Here is a 26170-nt window from a genome sequence, read left to right as displayed (position 1 = left end):
TGGTCATTGATTAGTTAGAAAGACTTATCATTATTAGAATTTTCAGGTAAAATAAGGGATAGCTCTTACACCAGGGGACACTGATGTCCATCCCTGTCCGAATAACCTTCTGGCTCAGTTGTGGTCAGTGCAGACAGCACAAATGGTAGTGAAAAGCCCAGTGCAGGAGCCACCTGACCTAGAAGTGCACTGCGCAGGACTCTCAGTGAGGAGACAGGAGGAAGAGGGAATCCCCTTGAATTAAAGAGAGCATTAGAGCTGCCACTGTGAAAAATCATCTCATTGTAATTTCTTCTGGTTTTGGACTTCATACTGTCAGTTCAATGTGCTGCCAGCTTCTGTCATGTGCAGTAGCAGACTGGCAGTATCGTCTGGGTGCTCCTTATTTAATCGTTTGGTCTGAAAGAGCTGCATCATGAATAAAAGAGGGACTCACTTGAGCTTTATTCTGAGCTGTGCTTTTAATATATTTTTAGTCTTGTCAAGTTTCTTTGCCACAGTGCTCTTCTCAAGTAGTTTTTCTGGAGTATCCAGAACTACCTTTCCAGTTGAAAACAGTTTTTTTTAAATGAAAGAAGAAAATGGATATCAAAGTGTTCTTGAGTTGACTTTGTTGTTTCATTCTTAGTTTTCAAGCTGACCAAGGTGCAGCATCATGACATCGTATGTGTATATTTTCTAGTCTTGAATGATAATATATGAAGTTGATATGCCATTTAATTATAAAAGTAACTTTCATTCTAGCATGGTGATATGGAGAATATAGTCATAAAAGGGAATTATAAGTTGTTCTTTAGTTTCTGATAATCTGTTTCATGATCCTCAGAAATTTCAGTTTTGAAAGATCAAGCATGGGCCTTTCCAGTATATGATGCAGGCCTTTAGTTGGAAGATTGAAGACTGCCATTTTAGAAAGAAAGCAAAATTCCATACTTGCTAATGTTGCTAATTAACAAGAGGTTAATATGTGTACATCTGCTTTAATTTATAATGCTTAAATCATCTGTATCTATTGGCTTTTGTTTCATGTTTTGTTTATGTTTTGTTTCAGACATCTTTTGTTTTATTTTTTTTTTCTTATCCATCTTTAATTCTAGAACAACCAGAGAATGGTAATGATGCTACTGAATTGGGCAACTTTATCATACCTGAGATTAGTGTCACAAATGTGGCTGGAGAGAGGACCGGGAATGGGGAAAAGAGCAGAGCTCTAGCAGAGAATGATGTTCAGCATTTACAGGGAGTACAGGAAACAGCTACAGATCCTAGAACTGACAGCAAAGGCATGCCAGAAATCAGGAGGCAAAAATCTGTAAGAAAAATGATGGAGGATGGAATAAACTCATCTGGCAGAGTGCAGTTTTAGCAGAGCACTTGTAGCTGCACTGTAAGGTACCGCTGTTGATTGAAAGGGTCACTGCTGCATGTTTCAAGAATTAAAGTATGCAGTTAATATATTTGCATGTGTAATAACACAGTTGCATGTATTGCACACAGCTTTGTCTGTGCCACAGACAATGATGACATACTTACAAGTAGATGTATTTAATCTGGAGAAAATACACCGAGACTCAACATACCTTTGAGTTTATTAAGCATATTTATGTGAGTTTACAAAATCCAGTGATCAATGGTATGAAAACTCCATCACAATGGATGTTAAAAGTATCTTGCTATGTTACTCAGATTTCCCAAATTCTACCTTTCATGGTGTATCTCATGTTGTGCTTAAGTTTCCAACTCTTACCACCAGACCTGTGATGCAGAAAGTGACCTTTCAGTCCTGAAGCATTCTTGGGTTGCTAAACATGCAGGTGCCATAGGGTGTCCTGAGGCATTGATCACATACCTCTGTAATTAACAAGCTTTGCCAAATCCTGTAGTGGATCACTTGCTCAAAATAAGATTTACACTTTTTTTTTTTGTTCTGTATGGTACTTTCTAATCTCTTAAGTTTCTAATCTCCTGCATGAATTAACAAAACTGTATTTTTTCTTTTCCTTCAAAATCACAGCAAAATGAGATTGGGGGCATGCTTTTTGATATTTTTGATGTAGTTAATGCAACATAACTTGCTGTAATTCTATATCCCAATGAACCTTAATTCCAAAATATCATGGAATAGGTAAGCGTTGTCTTCTGTTCTCTGTTCTACTGCTTTATGGCTTCATGCTTATAAATACCAAATTTAACAATATATAAAAGCAATGAATGTGAGACAGTTGCTAATTTTTTATTTCTGTTTATACCATGCAGATAATTCTGACTTAGCAATTGAAGAAGAACTGATAGAAGTATCTGAAACCGATGAAGGGTTTTACTCTAGGGCTACTTCTGGTACAAGTCAGTCTGCCCTATCTAACAGCAGCACCATGAGCAGCAAGAACCTCTTAGGGAAGAGCCAACGAAGGTCTGGAGGAAGCAAACCTGGAGGAAAAGAAAAAGAAGGGGAAACCTGCAGAGAGCATTTATCACGGAAACAAACTCAGAGAGCCATGAGTGAGAATCTAGAGCTTGTCTCTCTGAAGAGACTGACACTGACAACCAGCCAGTCCCTGCCCAAGCCTGGCAGCCATAGCCTGGCCAGAACGACCACTACTGTGTTTAGTAAATCCTTTGAACAGGTCAGTGGTGTCCCAGTTCCAAATAATCGTGGTGGTGTCTCCGGTACAGAGGCAAACAGGTTTTCAGCTTGCAGTCTTCAGGAGGAAAAATTGATATATGGAACAGAAAGAACAGATCTTCCTATTTTAAGCAAACAACCTAATCAGCAGCGACCTCCTAGTATTAGCATAACTTTGTCAACAGATTGATCTTAAATTGGCCAGTATAAAAAATAAATTACTGAGACTTTATCCTGATATTGGTATTAAGCTCTTAATATGCCATACGTTACTTCCTTAAGTCTCAAATAAATTCTTACTTGGCTCATGTTTGACAGTAATAGTGAGTAGACAACAGTTTTAATTATTTTGAGTCAACTTCTGATACTTTTACAGCTTCATGAAAAGTTTATACCTTCACCAGCTGAACAAGCATTAATTGGTTGGTTGTCACTGGCCAAGGTGTGTGGCTTCTTACACATGTACACTGTGGGAACAAATGGAGTGTCTCTCCCAGATTCCAGTTTTTGTCTTCCACTTGGCATAGGCAAAACTGCAAGTACTTAAGGTTTTTTAGGAGGAGTCTTGCAGTATTGTCATGCAATTTTGGAAGAGCATTGTAAGAGCAGACATTGTCTTACATGTGAGCTGTGCTTACATGTAATTTTAAACTAGAGGCATCACTTCAGTGTTTGGTGTTCTGGTGGTTTTTGTATTGTAGTTAGTACACATAGCAATGTTCATGCTTCTTTATGCCTGTATAAGTCCAATTTTAGATACATTTTGGTTTATCTGTATGTCTTCAAAACTGGGCCTGAAGTAATACAGCAGCAGAGCTTGTGGCTGGGAATTATTATCAACTGCAGTAGTAGTCACTCTTAAGACTTAAAAATTATGTGACAGACTCTTTCTTTAGGATTCTTAAATATCAGTTCCAAAACTACTCACTGAAAAGTCAGTCATCAGTATTTTTATTGTCTGTGGGGAATAGATGTGCTTGTGTACCAGTGTTATGTAGAAATATGTGCCCTTTGCACTGACTCAAGCAAATCAGGAGTGTGAATGTGCTTAACAGGAATTTCATGTTTGAGATTAAGAGAATACTACCAAAGGATGTGTACTTTCAGTAACTTGCAAGCACAAAGGGGAACTATAATATAAATATAAGTAGCACTGTAATTCCTAAGGTTTTTTATATCTGTTATTTTTCTAGTTCAAAATTCTAAACCAGCAACCTGTTCAAGGTTTTACCTAACCTTTAGCCTTCAGTGAGTTTGACAACAATTTTTATAATGTTAAAATTTTAATTAAAAATGGACATTAAAACTTCTTAAGCAGAAATCTGAAGAAGCAGTTGCTGACAAAGCCACTCCAGTAGCAGTTTATTAGCTGATGAACAGACAATATATTATGAGTGGAGAAGTAGGATGAAGATCTAAGGCATAGTTGCTCCCAGCTGTCCAGATTTCTGCAGCTGTTAATCCATTATTGTCAAGAACATTGTAAAAAAAGAAACACTAAAATTCTGGTAGACTTTCCCATTTGCTTGGAGGTAAGTTTAGATACTTTTGACTTAAACTGAAGCACAAGTAACTTTTAAACAGCTAATATTATTCAGGTTTATAGCAATTAATAAACTGATTAACTAATGAAAAGAGTAAGTAAGGTGTATAATTGTACTAATAAGACCACAGACTGGATGTGTACATTCCTGAGAATGCACCAAAGTATGCAGAATAACCCCATCTGTTTGTAGGTGTTCATATTTACCCAAGAGCCTGAATTTAAAGGAGTATGCCACAATTTCTCATTCTTCATTTTGTTGCGTGACACCATTGTCTTGTAGTAATGCAGTACGTCACCTTTTTACAGTGAAGTATTTTCCTAATTTTACATGAAAACGTATATTCCTAATGGATAAACTACAAATTTGCCCTGTTTGTTTTTTAATACTGACCAGTGAGAAAGACTGTTTTTTTGAGGTTGTTTTTGTAAATACTTTCTACAGCAGAAAATTTGGCCTCCTTTTTATAGGTTTTTCTGCAATACACATTAGTCAGGACATTGTTTCACATTGACTAATGCATCTGGCTGCTGGACACGCATAACCACGAGCAGCAGCAGTGTGTTAGGCAGCTGATAGTTGGCATTGGTTGTCTCTACACACAGTAGAGCTCTTCCTTCCCTTGAAATTTGATCTAGATGTTGCAAAGAAATAACCTGCAAAGCTTACAGCAGTTTCCTAATCCGCTTTTGCAGTGTAGGATCTAAAGAACATATTAGAAAAAATTAGAAGTAATTTAAATTGACATAAAACTAGAATAGATAAATAAGACGGCAGTAGAAAAATATTTGTTGTTATGGTATTAGTTGTGAGGTAGTGTTGAGGGGCTAGAATTCTTGAGAATTCTGCTGGTTTTGCTTTGTTTAATTTAATTCATAATTGTTTGTTACCTCCATGGTAGACACTCCTTCAAGCTGGGTGTTGGTATAAAAGATATTTATTATACTGGGAAGATTTAGCTCTAAATTATTAGGATTTCAAATTAGGATCTAAAATCCATAAAGTGTAGATATGTAACATAATGTTTCCAGTACTCTTGGCTACAAGCCAAATGGTGTTGAAATGAAGTTTGTTTATCCTTTTTTTATCCAGCTGGTCTGGCTTGAACCCAAGACATAGGCTCATATTTGTACAACTGAAATAAGATAAATCTTCATACTTTTTTGAGAAAATGATAAAAGGAAAGGTTCTTGATACTAAAGACTGTTCTGTCCATACATATGTAGTGTCATGTAAACATGTTTGTATTGGTCTCTGGAGTTACTTACCCAGTGATGAGTGTGTTTTTGTGAGCTGACATTCATACTGATCGAGTCTAAAGAATTTCTTTCCTGAGTACCAAAACTTTGAGTTGTGCTTCTTTCTTTTCTTAAAAATTGAAAAGTTAAAAAAAAAAAAAACAAACCCAAAACCAAAAGGCACAAGGGAGAGTGAGGGCAGAATTGTTTGTTGACCAAATATCCATGGTGCAGGATTAGGAGAGGGGTGGGAAGAATGATGAGGGAAGTAGGGCAGGAAGCAGATATTTCTAAAATTGTCAAACTCTGGGGGTTTGAGCATTATCCAATCACTTCAGACCATCAGATGGAAAATCTTTGTTAAAGAAGTAGATGTCTTCTAACAGTGTAAAGGAAACCCATTAAGACACCACATATTACAGTCTGCCCAGGAGTGAGTAGTTCTGATGAATACCTTCCAAACATACACAGCTGCACCATTCTGCAGGGAAAATGTTATGTAGGAGTGAATCATCTCACATTGTAATAAGCGAAGTTGTTTCAATACTGACATTTATAACTGACCTTACTGTTCCAAATCATAGGGCACTGTTTCCAAGGATGGCTTTGAACAGCAACACTTGCAAAACTCATTGAAGCTGAGAAGAATTATTTTTGTTGTGAGAATATGTAACATTTGTGGAAAAAATGTATGGCCTCTAACCACTTGCTGTAGAGCTGCAGTGACATTTCTGAATGGATTTAAATGTCTTGAATTGCCTTGATTACCTAACAAATTTGAAAGGTACAGAAATAGAGCTATTTTAGCCACACTTCTCTCTAAGGAGGTTTCCTATGAGAAAGTCTAGAAATTTCTAATATAATTGTCCAGTACCTTTGTTGGTGTTTGAGGCTGTATATAGATGTATAATATATTACCTTTTGTATTTGTATAATTCTACTTCTAAGACTAGATGTGCACATTTGATATTCCCTGAAGTCTGTGGAATATCTGCATCAGTCTATGGACGTATGTCTTTCACATCGGAATCTGAGTTTAAGCAACTAACACACTTTCTTTCTTCAGCTCATTATGTGACACTGTTTTAGAAACACAGTTTTTCACCTTTTTTGCAGTAAAGTGTTCTCTTGATTGTACATAAAAACTTACATTCCTAATGTATAGGCTACAAGAGTGTCTTTTTAGTGTTTAATAATTTTGGCAGTAAAATAAATTTGTGTTTTTGAAATTGTATGCTTTTGTAAATACTTTGTACAGCAGAAATTTTTGCCACTTTACAGACTTTATTGAAATACACATTACATAGCTACATATTTGTTCAGTTTTCATTCACATCCGGAAGCCATAGTAAGGTTGACTGCATTACTTAAAATATGCTGAATATGTATTTTATATAACATAGGGTCTGCAAATGCAGCCCTGTCAGGAGGGACACCATGGCTGAGAAACACTGATGGGTTCAAGCAGACGAGTTCCAAATTGGCAGAAGCAGATGTCAGTAGAGCAGCACTACTTGGGCAGATTGGTAATTCTGGTGGTGGGAATATTAACAGTGGTTTGATACACATTCATCATCTGCACTGTGTCCAGGGTAGCTCTGTGGGCTGCTCTTGCTGGGAGCAGCAGAAGCAAAGGGGGCAGTCAGTATCTTGGCCTTTTCTGTCAGCAGCTCCTCTGCCTCACTCAGCTGCAGTGCCTTTTCTTCCCCTAATCTTCCTGTTGCTGATGTCTCTGCTAAATCTTTTTCCCCTTGCCCTTCACCTTCCTTGCCATATGCCGCTTAATTTGGGGGTTGTCTTGTGGGGGTTGTCCACCTGTGCATGCTTGGATGGTGCTTCTCCCCGGGTCGCCTGCTCTTGCTTCCACCTCTTGTATGCTGCTTTTTCCTAGCCAGGAGCTCCTGCTTCATGCTTCCATGCCTTCTGCCACCTCTGCTTGCTTTTCTGTGTGTAGCCATAGACCATTCTTAAACCTGGAAGAGGTGGTTCTTGAGCATCCTCCAGCTCTCCTGGGCCTTTCTCTCTAGGATGGTCTCCCATGGCCATCTGCAGAGAAATTCCTGTGCAAGGCAAGCTCTGTTCTGTAGCTCCAGGGTTTTTTTCTTTTGCCATTACAAATGTAGTCTCTGGTGCAATGCTGTGGAGAAACTTGGTTGAATGAAAGAGCTGTAGTAGAGGGCAGCAGTGGGAGATCTCATTGCATAGTTTCCTAATTTTCGGACGTCAGTGTTTAACCTGCGTCTTGGAAGGACAAAACTCAATTTCCCATCATAAATGGGTAAGAAGGGAAATCTGATTCCAAGCATTGGAGTAGGTAAAAGTTTTCCTTTGGAAAAGGTACAAATTAATTTGATGCTGTGATTGTCCTGTAGGTGTGTAGGATTTGAATTTCAGTTAGTGTGAGTGAAAGGCAGTGTTTAAAATGGGCTCTTACATCGTTTCAGGGTCGAATAGCTATTGATTAGTGAAAGACAACATGGATTTCAAGAACTTTTCCCAAAATACGGTACTCCAAAATACTGCCTGTATTTGAAGGATGAGAATATAGCTGAGAGCTTGCTGGACAATTTATGGGGAAAGGGGTTTTTGAAGGTATTACAGGCAATTAGTAACAAGTTACAGAAATTAAATTTGTTCCTACAGACTTCACAGCTGGTTGCCTGCACTGCACTTGTAATAGTTGTTTTTCATATTTTATGTTAATCTGGCTCTGTATTAAAGATGACTTCAGTATGGGGGTTTTCTCCCAGCCCACAGCTGCCAGGTAATAAATACACCTGCTAATTCAGGGTAGTGGGAAGAATGTCACTGTGAAACTCCAGCAGCCTTTGTGAAACAAGCCTTCACATCGCACGGTGCTCGCTTGAGTCCTAAAATAAGGTTGTGTTTAGTCATCTGTTACTCTACATGTGCAGGGACAATACAGAAATGTAATGGTGCAGAAGGACTTGTGGAAGTCAGTCTGAGTCACACAGCACTTCTGACAAGCTGCCTGCTTGTTGTTCTCATCAGTAGTGCTGACTAATACTGGCAGTCCCCCACACAGACTTGCTTGGTCTGGAGTATGATGGTAGCTTTTGTGCTGCGAGAGGGCACGTTTCAGAGGGGATAAGAAATGTCAGTTCTGCCTCCACAATGCACAACAAAGTAAATGAAGGTGTGTCACGTATTGGTGTAAGAAGTCCTTGGTGTGGATATCATTTCTGCAATACAAATAGTCAACCAGAATAATGAATGTTCAGTGCTTTCTCTGGAAAAATACTTTCTTCATGCATGAAATCATGGAATCACAAAATGGTTTGGGTTGGAAAAGACCTTAAAGATCATCTGTTTTCAGTTCCCTTGCCATGGGCAGGGATGCCACTCACTAGACCAGGTTGCTCAGAGCCCCATCTAACCTGGCCTTGAACGCTTCCAGGGATGAGGCATCTGCAGCTTCTCTGGGCAGCCTGTTCCAGTGCCTCACCACTCTCACATAAAGAATTTTTTTCCTAATATCTAATGTAAATTCACTCTCAGTTTGAATCCATTACCCCTTGTCATGTCACTAAATTCACTTGTACATGATCTTTGATTTCACTGAATCGCTGAATCACTTATTTAAAAATTACATATAAAATGCGTGTGTGTGTGTTTATTTTACACATTGTTTTCAGTCTGCCATGCAGACTGCCAGACCTGGCAAAACCTTGGACCCGCACTGGTGTCAGTGACTTAGGATACCATGTAGAGTAGATGTAGCTATGCAGTGAAAGGTTGTATTGTCACTTGTATATTTTCCTTGTGGTTTTAATTGCCAGCAGTAAATTGATTTGAGTATAAATTGTAAAGGCTCTTGAAGTTATTCCTTAAAGATTTTTTTTTTTTAAACACCATACTCCTATTTTTTCCTTTTGCTTTTGTAGTTGGTAAAATGCATTGTGTTTTCATTAATGTTAACAACCTGCAGTTCAGACTTCAGTAATAATTGGGAGGGAATCAGGACAGTATTATATATGATAACATTTTGTGAACCAACTGTCATACCAAATGTCATCTTTCAGCAGACTGTCTTGCCCCTCAAATGTTGGTGTGTAAGAAATATGCTATAATAAATCAGCAGAACTACTTTCAGAAGGTAATATCATTGATATTTCATTTACTTGTTTACTTGTTAGTTCATTAGGATTTATATTCCTCATTTCAGCCATTAGAAAATACCAATCCAATAGTCTTTAACAAAAGGCACTGTCAAACTGATTCAGGACATCCTGAGTTAGGAAGATCTTTTCTGACACCCACGAGGTGTATATCCCATGTCTTTCTCCCTTCTCACCCTGAACAACTGATTTAGCATTGCTGTCTTCCTACTGATTCTGACTGAATCTAATCCCTACATTCCCTTTTCTTGCTGAATTAAGCCAAAAGAAGCTTTAGCACAGCATCAGTGGCTTCAGCAGAGCTCTGAATGTCAGCAGCTGTCCCCTTTGCTTAAGACCTTACAAGCAGGCAGATGTCTAGGAAGAATAGATCTGGTTTAGTGGTTCTCTGGCCAGGCTGTAAAGATCAGCCTGAAATAATGTGGACAGGTGCTGGGATTTAGGATTCAAACAGCATCTGTTCAGATTATATGACTAATCATGAAGTTGTTGCATTTTCAGCCATTTTCAAATGTCTAAAGTAGGGGAGGAAAGAAATAGAGCACAAATCTCTCTCTCATTCTCATTTCTGCTGTTATTGCTTTATGATCCCACTTAGAAGTATGCAATACCTTTACCAGCTTTTGAATTTTAATGGGGAATAGCAGCAAGGCTGTTAAAGCTTCCTTATAAGTGGATGGTACATGTTCAGCTCTAGCTGAGTCCTCTGACAAATCTTGATTCTTAACTATATGGGTTGGGAAAGAGCCCCTTGTCTATCTTGCGTACTGTATCAAATTCAAATCTTTAAGCTTCCTTGGTTATCCGTGAGAACTTGCTTTATCCTGCTACCAGCATAGGAAGCCATGCTACAAAAACACTGAACAATTCCTGCTAGTTCCATGCTTTGGCATCATTGCACAAAATAAAATATGCTTATGGACAAATAAGAAATTGCTGAGCAATCGATTTCTCCAAGATCCAGACTGTATGACCCACCTTTTTCATAAAACCTGGCATGTGTGATACAGAATGCAGCACGATACATGGGCCCCATTCTCCATGAAGGGTGGGTGGTGTTGTACTTGAGGAGCCATACTGGATGAAAAATGGTGGTGGTTGGGAGCACAAAGAGTTTTGACGCATTCTGGTAATGGTGAGATGAGTAAATTCTTAAATACACCAACAAAATTAGTTACTAGGTAAATCTGCTTTTAAGGTACTTGATGATGTAATTCAATTTCAGGCAGAAAAGCAGCCCCTTGGAAGAATTTTGATTTGCTCTTGAGAGACTGAACAGTTTTAATATGCCTTGACATTCAGTACCACGTACACAGTCCCTGTAATTATTCCTTCCTACTCCAACAAGAGTAGGCAGTGTACAGCACAAGGGCTGAGGGATAGTTCTGTTTCATGCTTGAAAGGAGGAACGTGTCACACAAAGCACACTTTGTACTGAGCTGTGGGAAAAGAGGTGAATGGGAGGCGAAACCAGAGGCTGCAAGAGCAGTTCAAAATGTCGCTTCCTCTCTGCCTGTTTCTGGAGGCACTTTTGTATGAATGAAGAAACTGCACAAAATGAGACACTCATAAAGCTGAGAGCTTTTGGAAGAAATCTCTTCTCCCCTGACTCCATCCTGACTGCAAGGGCAGGCATCTTCCCATCAGGCAGAACTTGTGCTGTGCCATTCTGCCCCTTCCCTGCCTTTGCTTCCTTTTTGGAAAGGACATAAAGTGCTGGAACTATCACAGTAACAAATACAGGGAATTTAGTCCTGAAACAACCTACCACGGGACTAGAAGAACATTTCTGGGCAGCACTGGTGGCTGCACTCCTCTATGTAAGCTTAAGTGCTGATGATTTTCTTGTCATGCTTTGCTGCCAAGAAATGTATGTCTGGTACCTTTTGGAAGGCACAAAATGAAATGCTCAAAGAAGATTTAGCCGAAGGCTTGAGTCTCTGGCATTTGACACCTTTAGAATGAGAGGAAAATTGTGTGGAAAGTTGACATTTAACATAAAATTAATTTAAGGAATATACTTGAGCACCTGCAAGGAACTGAAAGAAGAGGGAGCAGAAGAGAATGTCTAGCCTCGTGGGGTCAGAAAGTCTTGGTGATGAACTATTCCTAGAAGAAAAAGCAGAATTCAACTTCTGTACGGAAATATAAATGTAAGTACAGATTCCTTCACTATAGAAAGAGAACAAGGGAAAAAACACAAAGAGGGAGGAGCAGCAAGCAAGTGTAAGAATCTGTTTTCTTGAGGATTGACATTGCCACCCCATGGCCGGACAGTACAAGGACAGAGTGATGCACATCTGAAGGCCAAAGGTGTTCCTGTGGTCGCTGTCACTCCTGGAAATGCTAGCAGGAGGCCGGGCACCCTGGGCAGGGCACAGCCTGAGCTGTGCATCATTCCCTGCACCACGGTGACCCCACAGCTGCCCTTGGTGGCACCACCCTCTGAGTAGAGGGGACTCAATGCCAGGAGGAACAACGCGGTGACTCAAGGTCAGTGCCTGATCTGCTCTCAGTTACCACAGCAGATTACATTTCCTTGTGGTTTGTGGGACTGTGCTATACAAAATACTGGCATTAACCTTTTTCTTCATGGCTTTCATTACCTGAATGGATGACATGAAGCTCAGCAGGGTTACCCTCCTGAAGGCACTCTGTGGGTCGTTTTGTCAGGAATGTGATCTGACTTGACAACTTTTGCTCAAATTTCTCAATATCTGCTCAGTGGGAAGGTTATTAGCTAGCATAAACTCCTTTCTACTCTTACCAGTCACTTCTAACCTCTACACTGTTCTGACAGGCAAATCAAAATGTCAAGTCAAATAAAACATCGAGTCCCTGTTAGGGAATACGAGCAGGCCACCATATGGAAAACAGAAGAAAGAAAAAAAAGGAGGTTCAGGGTGCCTTGGCAGCTTTTTCCCTATGGACTAATATATAGTCCAAAGAAAAGGAAACAGCATGTGAGAAAATAACAACTCATTTAACAGAAAATGTGAGACACCTGGATCATTCTTCACACAGGTACGCAGATGTACCTCTTTGTAGATGTGCACGTGACTGTCATCAACTGATGACAACCCCAATCATATTTCTTGGGAAAATTTTCTGTAGAGTTATCTAGAAGTTGACTAAATTATCTGAAAAACTACATGGAATTCTATGAGAATTTGTGGTAGAAGAGAAATACTGGTTAGTTAATTAATAAAACAGACAAAACCTAACTTTTTCTAAGCTACTTTATTGTATAGATGAAATGAGAGTTTTGCTGTCATATGTGATCTGTGCTAATTACTGCAATTATAATACTTGCAGGAAAGGAAATTTGCAAAAAGTGTATTAAATGTTCAGCACTCAGCTGCTTGTCAGCTGAAAGGAAGGCAAGTTAATTGAATGTAACAGTCAATCCTCTTTCTGTTGTTAATCAGTGGTTAATTATAATGTGCAGCTACATGGCCATATGTCACTTGCTGTGGCATAAGAGTAATGTGTCACTGTTATTGATCACTGCTCTGGAGGAGCTGGAGCTGCTATACCCCTGTGCTAAATGCCTTACTGAGAGGTGAATGCTTTCAGTGTCACATAAAACTAATCTTCATTCAAAGTGTAGGAATTAAAATTAGGCTATATAGGCAACAAGAATCTAACATCTGTATAGGACATTGTATTAGTCTGATTTTTGAATGGTAAATAGATGCAAAAAAATCAAAGAATCATTGAGGCTGGAAATAATCTTTCAGATCATTGTATCCAACCGCTAACCTAACACTGCCAAGCCCACCACCATGTTCCCAGGTGCCCCATCTACATATCTTTTAAGTACCTCCAGGGATGGTGACTCCACCACTTCCCTGTTCCAATGCTGGACACCCCTTCCAGGGAAGAATTTTTTTCTATTATCCTCTCCACACCTCCTCTGACACAACTTGAGGCCATTTCCTCTTCTCCTCTCACTTGTCACCTGAGAGAAGAGACTGGCCCCCTTTACTCTGGAGAGCAACAAGGTCCCCTCTGATCTTCATTTTCTCCAGGCTTAACACCCCCATCTTCCCCAGCTGCTCCTTGTGAGATTTGTGCCCTAGACCTCTTACCAGCTTCACTGCCCTTCTTTGGACTGAAAACCAAAATAAAATAGATTAAGTGTCAGAAAGATCTCCTAGGACCAGGCAAGAATTACTAAGAAGAGTGCTATTGTCAAGTGCAATTTTTCTGCAGACTCTTTGAAGCTAAGCAGAGCTGCCTGAAACTGAAATCTGGAAACTGATTACTTTTACTCTATAACAGCTTTGGGTGTCAACTAAAAAATGCAGAGTTGTATAAAGGACTGCTTTTCTCAAAAGTTTATTGTCCATTTGATAGTTTACATGTGCCTGCCCTAAAACACTGCTTAGAAACCAAGCATGGTATTCAAATTAGGATCCCATAAAAATTGATCCTCTGTCTCTCCTGTCCTGATGGATTTTCAGGCTCGAGGACTGACCTGTGTAGGTTCAGATACTACAAATGACCGTGGGAATGAAGACAAAGACTTAAACCTGAGTGGCTGAGTGTTGGGTACAGTGGAGCTCAAATCTGTAACCTGCAGCCCCTGGAACTGGAGATGATGATATAATGATCACAATTTAAAAAAGGTAATAAGCAATATGCACTACAACACATTGCCAGATGTTCCTCAGATTTTCCCCTGAGTAAGCACTTTTCATCTGTGAGGATCAGGCAGAATCTAACGATGTGTATGAGGTAAGAAGAGCAATTCAGCGTGGTAGAGAAGGTGGCTTAATGAAGCTGGTCCGGCTAACAGTGAAAGGGAAGCACTTTCCTACACACACATCCATTCTGCTTCAGGTAGCTCAGTATTGGACATGGCATGCAGAAATATTATGTTTTCTGATGGCAGGAAACCATTATTAGTCCAGTTTATTAGACTGTGCATTAGTCAGTGTGTTTAGTCATTCTTCACCCTTAATAACTTAAAAAGTGAGAAACATGTTGAAAAAGGAAGTTGAGTCTTTGCAACATTTAGTTGTTTGAAGATGCGAAAGTATCCAGTACCCTCACCTATAGGAGAAAGCACGCTACTTAAACCTTCATTTATTCACCTGTGTCTGGAAAACAGGGAATTGGGTATTTGCCTGAATATCTGCACTTACTTACATTGAGGACTCCAAAGCATGGATAAAAAATCATAGGAAGATTAAAAGGTAATTAATGCTTTGCCCACTTAGACTAGAGCCTTTGATGTCACTTCCTCCTCATGACAGCTGCAGCCAGAAAGGCTTGCTCCAAAAGGAGAGCACAGCATTGATCTGATTTCAATAGGTCAGCTACAGTACTGCTTTTTTCTGTCACTATTCACAGCACCTCATGGGAGGCTCCAGCATCCTTTCAATATATTTCCACTTGCCTGGAATGAAGATGGATGTTCTGTATTCGATCAGCAAACGCCTTGACTTCTGAATTCAGTCAGAGTGGCAGCGTTGATGCCTGTGAAAGAAGAATGTCCTCCTTCATCTTAGACTATGTTTTGATTGCACCTACCTTAAACCTGCTTTTTTAGGTCCACAGTTTCCTAGAAGAGCATCACCTGCATGCAGATTATGACTTGAAAGTCAATGGCTTTCAAATTTGTTTTTTCCGGGCCAACACTCATACTTCATGGATACCTCATAGAACCAACCAGAGCTTTCGACATGCGAGCTCTGAGATTCTGTAGTGGCTTGCTCTGTTTGGTCCCAGGTCTGTAGTGCTGTGGTGCTGGTTTAGGAGCATCTCTGGAGGTCATCTTTCAGTCATACATACGGTGTCTGCTTGAAAGGCGTATCAGTCATGTGTGCCTCTATGGCATAAGAGCCCTCTCAAATCTGACCAAACCTTGTGCTGCTCCCTCTAACCTTGGCCCTCTTAGGAACACATGAGCAAGTGGGTGTCATTCTGGGTCTCTGCTCCCAAGGGCCGAGATGAATGGCATTTCTGAGAGGCACTTTTACTTCTCAAAGTGCAGAAATCTATCCAAGAGCTGGTGTCTACTCAAACACCAGACTGTTTGGGGCAGCATGCCCAGAAATGTTGGCATTTGAGTTGAAAATGTGCTTATACATCCCACTCCACTTCCTGCATTTGTCTGTGTAGTTATGGTATGGATCTGCATTTTCAGGCAGAAACAAAAATACCATTCCATCTTCTCCCTTTTACTCAAAGGGTGTTTTGCAGTGTAAGAAATAAGGAGTCCTTCTGCATAAGGAACAGCTACCATTTATGATTCCTGTGGAGGAGGAAAATGGAATATCTCCGTTAAAGAATCAAAAAAGACCCAACAGCACTGATACCACTGGCAGCCTACACAGACATCAAAGTGTTACAGAGAGGTAAATGGAATTTGTTTGCATGTTTGCAGATAAGATGGTCTTCTAACAGTGTTTATCAGATTTATCACCTTTTCTCTGTGTTAACAGAAACTCAGCTGCCCGAAGGTGAATGAGAACAAACCAAAGTTTCTGACAGTAGTGCAAACTTGCCTCTGGAGGAAGGGAACCTATCCCACTACTTAAAGGTATTCTATAGTTTAGGGGTCAAGGCATGTATTCCATAATTTCAGTGTCTTCTCACTGGGCTGGTCAGGGCAGACAGAGTTACTTGTTGAACAGCAATGTGATTTTTCTAATGCTTTGTATTTTACCTGCTAGACCTAATTGTGACCATGCAATCAGAGAAACACTTACCATCTATACAGGGCTGGGAGGGACCATGGGATTTTCTTACACAGAAATGTCAGCATTTTAAAGTGCTCTGTTCCTAAATGGAAATTTTACAAGGAAAGCATGTCAGAAGCACTAGTATGTGTCTTTTTCATCATTTGTCTATGTATTGTATATAAAATACACAGAAGGAGATTATCTCTGTGAGGTTGGATGGGACTTTGAGGAGCCTGGTCTAGTGGAAGATGTCCCTGCCTAATGGCAGAGGGGTTGGAACTACGAAATCTATAAGGTTTCTCCCAACCCAAACTGTTCTATGATTCTATGATCCTGTTCCATCTCCTGTCCACTCCTGATGGCTTCCAAAAACTCTGAGTGCAGCTGAATTCTGCCCTCATGGTCAAAGATCTGGCCATGGCTGTTATTATATTACTGTCACAAAAACTTCACAAGACAACTGTCAGAGGTGCCAACCTTTCATTCAGCTCCCCTGAGATTTCTCTCTTGCAGTTAGTTAACCAAAGCAGTATTTACCATGTAGCTATCAGCAGATGATAGAGCACCCTTTGCCTCTGTAGCCAGGGTAACACACCAAACCTTTCCTCAGCATGTGCCTCATCTTTTTGGAGATTTGATAGCCTGAGCTCCATTTGCAAGTGATGCCTGGGCTGGCCTCCTTACATTGTGCTTCTTTGCGGGCAGGTTCATGAGGCTTTTTTTTTTTCAGGGTTTTCCAATGATCTTCTTTATATTTTAATGAAAATGCTTATGTGATGGCTTCAAAACAGCTGTTACACAGCTGAATGAGAGTTCATTACATTTTGGCAGTGGCTCATGTGCCTCTTATTTTGAGCTCCTGGTTATTGCCTTGCTGTCTCCTATGGAGCTGCAGCAGAACTGAGGCTGAGCACTTGTGGCATGGCTGAATTACTGTCAGTACTCAGTGCCTGGCTTCTTTCACAGCTTAATTAAATTTCAGCAGTGTAATTTTGAAGCTCTGTAATTTAGTAGTGCCCAAATTAAGACTCTTTATCCTTGAAGATGAACTAGCAAGTGGATTACTCATTGTGCTGGGCTCTGGTGACCTGTCTTGCATGACAAGTCAGAAGTTGATGTTGTTGGCTATGAGCATGAGAGTCCTGAGCACCCTCAGTGGAGCAGCTTTTGTTGTCACCAGGCTAGGCTGCACATCTTCCAGTCAGGACATCTCCTTCCTCCGGCAGGTCTTGGTAGTCAGCTGAGACTATCCCTCAGGACACTTACCCTGGTCCAGCTGTGTGAGGGAACAAATTGGGTTTAAGCCTATTTTTGTACATCCCTTTTTTCACCCCTCAAATACATAGTTTATTGTGTGGCAGACACAGTTCTTAGGAACTAGGCTTTCCCCCTCCCAAGAGCTCATTTTTTGATTTGAGTGCCAAATTATATGAAGGCAGAAGCTTGGCAAGCCTTCTAGGATTGATTGTAAGAGAAGAAATACAGAGAGAATTTCTGCTCTAGAGCTCTATAGATCTAGAGACACTCCAGACAGGACAATTACAAGACTGCTGGATTTAAGACATTTTAATTGGGTAGAAAATCTTGTTTGTGATGTCAATAATGATAAAACATTTGAATGTTTGGACACAAACTTAGCATCTCAAAGATTTCACACTTGTCAGGTTAGCATTGCCAGGCATTGACCTCTAAGTAGCATCAATTCCTTATAGCCCCTGCCCTCTTCAGTTGCTGTGAGGGAGCAGCTCTTTTATGCAGCACTGAGAATGTCACTAGTCCTTGCTAAATTAGCAGGTGTAACATTCTCAACACATTTAGAAAGACCAGGTCAAGGTTACAGCAGGGGCAGACTGGCTGCTGAGCTACCAGTAGACTTTCTACTTTCTGCAAAAGAAATTTGAAAGAATAAATATATAATTGTGTCAGAACAAACATGATACGTGTCAAAGATCGAAAACAGCCAGCTCCCAGGTAACATCTGATTAGTCCTCTGGGAAAAGCCTTTTGCAGTACTTAACACAAGGACTTTGAGCCTCACTGACATCTGTCTGACAAGGTAAATGGACATACATATTGTAGCTTATTTTAGTGTTACTATGGTGAGGGAGAAGGACAAAGGTATTTATTTCTCCAGGTTTTTTACTGAGAGGTGCAAAGGGCCATACTCTCTGCTGCCCCAATCTCATTGCTGATATGTGAACCCTATCAAAGCTTGTGAAAGAAAACAAATCCAAATCTCCCTTTCTGCACGCTACAGTCCAGCCTTGTTGTAGCTGAGCCCTTCTAGCACTACAGATCCAGAATAGTGTGGGGTGTTGGAAGGCATTATGCACATGTCCTACCAACTTTGAGTAATACTGTGACTCTGGCTAAGTCCATATTGTCCTTGTATCAGGCCAACTCATTTTTATTGTTTCAGGTCTTACATCACACTTTTTCAGCTTTCCTCCTTCGCTTTCTTTCCAACCCTTGTTTTTCATGTGTCTTTCCATGGAGTTATTTGTTTTTTATCAATAACTACTCAACTATGATTCAATGATTATTTTACTTCAGTAGTGGAGTACTCCAGAAGAAAACTCCAGGGTCTTCTCAAATAAGCCTAAATTTCATGTCATGAAATGCTGTACAAAATCCATCTGTGTCAGGCAAACCAACCTTATGGAAAAGCTCAAGGAGGAAATTATAATCTATGTATTTGTAGATAAATTGCCACAGAGTTTGTTACTATGCCACATCTAGGAAGGAATGCAAGAATTAGAGCAAGTCATGAGCATCTCTGTCCCTCTGTCTGTTGGGGAACTATGATATGGTCCTCAGCAAGCATGACTGTTCATTTGTGTAAGAGTGGGAAATTGCTGTAACACAGGAATCAGTGTGAGATCTTATGAAAGGTATTTATTTACAAAATCTTTAAGCAAGTTGATTTTATGCACTCGCACTCATTCTGCTGTAGAGTTAATTCTCTGACACTCTGACACTCTGACACTTTTATATTCTTGATTACCAACTCATAGAGTCCCAGTGGCCTGGCCAGGATCCCTTCAGCTTGACAAAAAAGAACAGGCATGCTGCTGCTACGCCCTCACTACAAGCCCTTGACTAAGGACAACAAAGTGGTTTCTGGATGGATCTGTCATTTACCTCAGGAGGCATCAGCTGGTATCTTTTACCTCAGAATCCTGTTTACTTTGTTCTCCACAAATGATAGGCCAGGATGCTGCCCATGGCCTGTTTTCCCCTGTTTTCAACACGTGTGTTTTGCAGAGAGGGTAACAGGAAAGGCAAGGCGTATCTGATGCTGCAGCCTTGGTACCATCCTCCTGGGATCAGGATCCTGGGTTATTTGCTGACAGGTCATCTGTGTTGTGGCTGTTTTCAAAGTGCAGGTCTTTGGCCTTGATGTAAACAGAGCAATTCCTTAACTCTTCTGCTGGGAAGGGTTTTCTGTGTTAACAAGTGTCTGTCCTTTTAACCCTCTGTTCTGCTGCGCCTGCTGTTGCTTTCACACATTTGCATTCATTCTTAACTCACATCATCCTTTGCTTTGCTGTTACAGATCACTACAACCGCTGCAGACACTCCTGATGCCCTTTTATTAGAATTCATAATCTCTCTAAAATATCCAATTTAATGCCCCCCCCTCCACCAGTCTTTGACAGCACGCGGATGAATGTTCTGTTGAAGGGTAAATGAAGCCTGTAAATGTAATATATCATACTTGGTGAAAGAAACTCTAAATTTGTGGACCCACACACTATATCCTCTATATCTGCTGAAGCACAGACTTCTTGAAATGCCAAAATATGTGTGAAATAATGAAAACACTGAGGTGGCCAATATCAACAGCTTTAAAAATAACAAAATTATGCCCACCAAAATAGGAATGGAAAATTGATAGTCTGTATTTCCCATGACGTGCTGGAAGATTTGAACAGACTTTTCCCACTGATGTAATGAAGTTACTGCTCTAAATTTACTGTTAGTAGGTGAAAACCAAACCATTCCTGGTTTAATATCTTTTCTCTTGTTCCCAGTAATGGAAGTTATAGATTATTGCTGACAGGAGGCAAAATGCTGGCTCTACCTTACACCTTGAAGCTGAGGTTTGCTAGTGCTGACCAGTGCTGGGTATGAAGTGGAGTTAGCAGTCAGTGTTAGGTGTGCAGCTACATGACAGCAATTAGACACTTTGAAATGTAGGATAGCACAGTGAAGTCACTAATTAATCTTTTGCAGGTAGTTATTAAAAGCTGATCAACGAAAACTGACCAGTAGGAGTTTGCATGCTCCTGGCTTTTAGTGTTTTTTAGCTACTCACTATTATTTGAAAGTAGAATGTTAAAACCTGTTCTTTTAGTAACCTTATTGTTCTTTCTGTAACTTGATTAATTTGTGGCTAAAATATGTTTGTGATGTCAGTGACTTGTGACACAGATGCAGTTAAATGGGACAGCCTGAAACTCCAGCTGCATTAAGGGGAGAACAAAATTGCAAATGCATGATACAGTACCTTAGAGACAATTGAACTTTACTGATCCAGCAGTTTACCCTGTGAGTTCTACTGCGGAGGAATGTTTTCTAGGGGTAGGTATTTGGACACCCAAGAGGACTGGAAGTTGCAAGGCTGGATTTATTAGAGCAGGAAATAAATAAAATTTTGCACAAGCTAGAACTTGCATTTTTTTTTTCCTAAGGTTGAGATCTAATAAAAATGGAAGTTAAATGTGGTTAAGATGCCACAGAAGAATGCAGTGAGAGATGCCACACACTGTCCTATGTACAATATTACTGCAGAATCCTTGTTCATGATCTAGCATGCAAACATAGAGCCATGGTCTGTGACTTTGTTTGTGGCCACATCCTTTTTGTCTTTTCCAGAACTTGGATTGGACTCTGGTACAGCATTCACCACAACTGTACAGAAGTGCATGAAAACATTAAAAAAAAATTTTGTTGTGGAAATTTGAGTCAGAAAAATCAGGACTATCTGTTCCTGCCTTTACCATAGAACTCCTATTTATCAACCTAATTACTCCAATCAAAGTGCTCCTAATATCAAATATTTGCAGAGGTAGTTCTAGTTAGTTGAAACACTGAGGACTTCAAAGCTGCAACTGAAGTTTGCTGTATGTGTCTATATATATATCCTCAGAAATGGTGGTGGTATTGATACCCAAGCTGGATCATTTTCAATTAATTCTGATAAACCTGCAGTTCTGTTTACATTTATATACATATAATGCAGAAGTGTCTATACACATGTACATAGAATCATAGAATTGCCTGGGTAGGAAGGGACCTTAAAGACCATCTTGTTCCAACTCCCCTGCCATGGGCAGAGACACCTTCCCTAGACCAGGTTACTCAGAACCCCGACCTGATCTTACACACTTCCAGGGATGAGGCATCCACAACTTATTTGGGCAAGCTGTTCCAGTGCCTCACCACCCCCACAGCAAAGAATTTTTCCTGATGTCTAATGTAAGCCTACTCATCAGTTTGAATCCATTACCCCTTATCATGTCACTACATGCTCTTGTAATAAGTCCCTCTCCATCTGTCCTACAGGCTCCCTTCAGCTGCTGAAAGGGCACAATTAGGTCACCCTGAAGCCTTCTCTTCTCTAGGCTGAACAATCCCAATTCTCTCAATCTTTCCTTGTAGGAGATGTGTTCTATCCCTCTAATTATCTTGGTGGCCTCCTCTGGACTCACTCCAACAGATCCATGTCCTTCCTGCACTGAGGACCCCAGAGCTGGATGCTGTACATGTATGTGTGTGAGCTGCAGGTTTTCCAGAATGAAGACAAGCTAGTTCAGGTACCAGTAGCATTCCTGTGGTAAGCACAATCTTCCCCATCAGTTATAAACCAATTTATTCATGACAGGGACTTCTTCATGACTGGAACTTGCCAGGTAGCTGATGAGAAATGTTTGTGCCTTAGTGTTTTTTTCAGCCTCCAGAAGTGCTTGCTACTCTGCAAGTCTTGAAGGCTTTTTCTCTGTCAGCTGAGAATGCCCTAGTGAGAAGGAAGAATACAACCTTATCAGAAAATTGATAAAATGTGCTTGCTTAGGACTCCCATGTTACAGTAAGATGCCCATGAAATGACCATGGAGAAATAGTTTTATTCAGTGCACTTAAACAAAGAGTACTTTGGAAAAGGCATTGTAACCACTTGTCCATTACACAGCAAACATGGCAAGTATGGAATTTCCTATAAAAGTATCCACCAACCAGACAAGCAGAAAGAAAAAAAAATATTACTCCCCCCACCCCCCCTCCAGCTCCAATGCGAACAAGGTTAAGAAGCATTTGTGCAAATGGATATATTTCTGGCTTGGAGCCAACTGGGGAGAGAAAGCAACTGCTATAGATAGAATCCCAGGAGGTGTAACAGAAGTTGCAGCAGGCTGTTGGAGGCTGAAGTATGTCAAGAATGAGGTTAGCAATCAGTAATTCCAGAGACTTTATTTAAGTGGAGTCTGCTCACAGGTAGCAGACTCCACAGAATTCTAAACATGGAAGCACTTGCTGGTGTTCTTTCTACTACTTGGGACAGCAAGTATAAACATTTTTGATGTACTAAGAGTAGGACACTTCAACACACATTTAAGGGTCCTGGCCACTTGACAGCAGCAGGCTTTAAACTCCATAGATGTAGAAGTGTCTTTTCCCTGTCATTAAAACTCTCACCTCCGAAGGAACATTACCAGAGGAACTGATCTTGATCAAATATGTATTTTATACATGGCGTAGTCCAATTTTTTTTAATCCAAAACTGAGTTTACTTTTCCAGTAAAATACTATTGGATTTATTTTGGCACAGGCACACAACATCCTCATGTTCTCTATTCAGACAGTACATACATCTATCCTTTATTTTCCATGTAAAGAAATACAGGGACAAGCTTTTGGCCAACCTGCTCTAATACAGTTATTTTGACTTATCTGTAACTCAGCTGGGTCTGCTCAGCACAACAAACACAACTGTACGTAACAATGATGTGTTTCTGAGGAAGTAATATCTTAACTGCTCTTAAATCACTAAGGTTTTGAATATTTCACACATATTTTACAAATAAAAGAGAAAGTTTGGTACAAACAGAATATACACCAACTAGGATTAGTGAAAGAAAAGATCATTATGGAGGTAGAGGTGTAAACCTGTGAAGCTTATAGCAGGAAAAACCACCCATACCCACAAATGTCACACTTATCTGCCCCTAATACTGGTTAATAGTTTTCAGCAATGTATAATTAGGGATGAATAAAATAACTTTGACACTGGAAACCACATTTCTCAAAGCAGCAGTTTTCATTAATTGAATTGTTATATTTCTTGCTGCTTCTTGAACTGAGGCATCCAGTGGTTTACTATAAAATAAGCCTGTATACAAATGCCTTCAATTAGTAGTTATTTCAAGGAGATGTTATGTTCTGCAGAAGAGTAAATGAATCTTTTCCCTTTTGAGATAATTGCATATTCAGGCCTCTGTGAATTATGGAAAGTGATGACAATTTGGAGGTGACAGCTCTTTGTGAGGTGTACAATTACATGAGGTACAAGGAGAAATGACCAAGAAGCTTAAAGTGGTCTCTTTTATAATATATTCTTACAAACCTTTACACAGAACTTAAAAATGTGGGAAGCCATGACACATTACACATAACAAATGTCAGTCACAGGCTATCACAGTCACAGGCTACAGCCTAACTTAATGAATAACAAATGTGCCTAACAATGTGAAGTACTTGTTTTAATATCAAAATGCTCTTTTAAAGTGGATCTTTAGGCATTTGATCTGACTGCCACCCATCTTCTTGAGAAGAATATTCTTCTTAAGATCTATAACCTGTCAGGTTGCCAGCTATTTCATCACTGTAAGCTCCTCAATCTCCACAATTTAAGGTGCGAACAATCACTTCCATAATGTTTGCAAGAGTTAAAATAGTTTATGTTGCAAAGGTCTGGATTAGATCTCAACAATCTGGATTTTGTTCTTGTTTCTGTAGGTCACCCAGATGGGTAATGTGTAGGATTACCACTCTATTCCTCAGTTTCTTCATCTGTAAAATGGGGATAATTATATTCACTAGCTTTTAACAAACATTTCAAGATATACATGGTTAAGGATTAAGCAGTGTGGATTATCCCTGATGAGTATCACACAGCTGCTAATACACTGATTTATTCACTTTCATATTAGCATCTTTATTTAAACATTTGCAAAACACTCATTTTGTCAAACAGCAACTGCAAAGAGGCTTTTATCCAGAACAAGTGTAATTAGAATAGCAGAGAAGTGATGAGACTTTGAGCTCCAGACACGGTATATCTGGTACTTTAACTTCAAGTAACTGCAGTGGCAAAAAGAGTTTCCAATTCAAGTCTGCCCTCCGCTGGCTTTAGCAGAACACTGCTAATAAATTTTTGATCAATATTGCGTTTCTGTAATGAAGTGAAGGAACTAAATTAACAGAGGTTGATACATTTATTAGTTGGCACCTTTATTCAGCATTTATAAAAATTTTGTAATAGTAGTTAAATGATTTGTATTATTTTTTGAAGTCCTAGGTAAGCTCCCTGTCACATTCATCTTTTTCAGGATTTCAAAAGCCCATCAGCGTATCATCCGTATTAGAGTCAGTGGAACTAAAATGCAACGTGGGAAGCAACATTCTGTATGTGGCTCTAAAGAAATTTAATAGAAAAACTACAGAAAAATATTTTGCTTGATACAATTAATGACTTTAAGAGATAGTGCTGTATGTATAAGTCAAATACTAAAAGAGACCAGGATCAGTCTAGTCTAGTTCTCTGTCACTAGAAGCAGGCTGTCCCTTTAAAATATGAGAGGAAAAAAGATGACAATTTATTACTGTGTTTATTTTAGAAAGAATTTATCACAAACACCACACAAAAATAACTCATCTCTAAACTCGGGACGACTCATTTTCCTTTCTATTTTTAAATTCGGAAGGTAACTGGGGTGTGGGCAACTATCTTATTTATACTTACTCCCACAGATTCATCTAGAATCTGATTTCAACCCCGAGGTGACATTGGTGTCTGAAATACAAAATCTATATAACTATGTGCTGGATGATGTGATTGAGCTGAAAAGCCCATGGTTCATATATCTTGTCATCTTCATGCTTCGTTACAAGTAACAGCATTTAATCTCTTGTGACTGCTACCTACATTTAAAATAAAGGAGTACAATATTGTTTCTTTAGATGTGTACTTAATATACACTTGGAAAAAAGGGAAAATATACAAGTATTACAGAAATGGCATTTTATTTGGACCATTTAAATGCTTGTAAATCAGGGTCAGATTCACAACTTGTGCTAAATGTGCCTAACAGACTTTATAAAGCAGAACACAAGGAATTTTCACAAGTTCCTTCAATGTCCTCTGCATCTACTAAAATTCTTGCTGAAATGGTTCTCATTCAAAAATGAAACCTTTAGGGGTCCATTAACATTTTAGAAGAAGCAGCGAAAGGCACACAACTAATCTGCCTTATGGGTTTGGGGTGGGGTTTTATTTGTTTGTTTGTTGATTTTTTTTCTCTAGGTCAGAAGCTATGGAAAAGCTACTGAAATCTCATTAATCACTGTAGTGCCTTACCGCTACAAATCATCCTCTTAAACTGGACTCCAACATCTAAAATGATTAAAGTGCAGTTGTTCTGCACTTCTAGGAGAATAAAGTTTGAGATTTTTAATAATCCTAACTGAAAAGCAGCAGCAGTGATTGAAACACTGACATGTATTTCCCTGAAAGATCATTTGTTTTCTGTGCAACAGTGGAAAGAGTCTTAGATGAACTTACAGGCACATGAATCAGGCTGACAATATATAGAGAAGACACACTAGTGTATCTACTTGACAATGTTTTGAAATTAGTAAAACCTAAAAATGCTTG

General features: G+C 39.6%; 1 protein-coding gene and 1 long non-coding RNA gene across 9 annotated transcripts in view; both read left to right on the top strand.

Moving 5' to 3' along the window:
* HYCC1 (hyccin PI4KA lipid kinase complex subunit 1) overlaps positions 1-6639 on the top strand; it is a 42340-nt gene extending 35701 nt beyond the window's left edge. For 3 of the 7 annotated variants that reach the window (XM_030264827.4, XM_012571648.5, XM_072925620.1), the window contains exon 11: positions 2257-6639. In XM_030264827.4, coding sequence (XP_030120687.3) covers positions 2257-2813 — 557 coding nt within the window. In that variant the 3' untranslated portion in view covers positions 2814-6639. Of the gene's footprint in view, positions 1-1097; positions 1393-2256 lie in introns of all 7 variants that reach the window. The other 4 variants (XM_072925622.1, XM_030264828.4, XM_072925621.1 and 1 more) reach the window with 3 other exon arrangements.
* A 4021-nt stretch (positions 6640-10660) lies between these two features.
* On the top strand, positions 10661-25473 carry LOC116807810 (uncharacterized). 2 transcript variants are annotated; one of them, XR_012054550.1, is made up of 4 exons: positions 10661-12037; positions 15743-15909; positions 15997-16094; positions 19251-25473. It is a non-coding gene; the product is annotated as an uncharacterized lncRNA (long non-coding RNA). The 2 variants fall into 2 exon arrangements; XR_012054549.1 differs by lacking the exon at positions 10661-12037 and having other exon boundaries at positions 14713-15909.
* Positions 25474-26170: the final 697 nt, after the last annotated feature.

The sequence above is a fragment of the Taeniopygia guttata genome, chromosome 2 (assembly GCF_048771995.1).
Source record: "Taeniopygia guttata chromosome 2, bTaeGut7.mat, whole genome shotgun sequence".
NCBI lineage: Eukaryota > Metazoa > Chordata > Aves > Passeriformes > Estrildidae > Taeniopygia > Taeniopygia guttata.
Note: the sequence above shows the minus strand (reverse complement) of the source record. Positions and strands in the feature narration are given on the sequence as shown.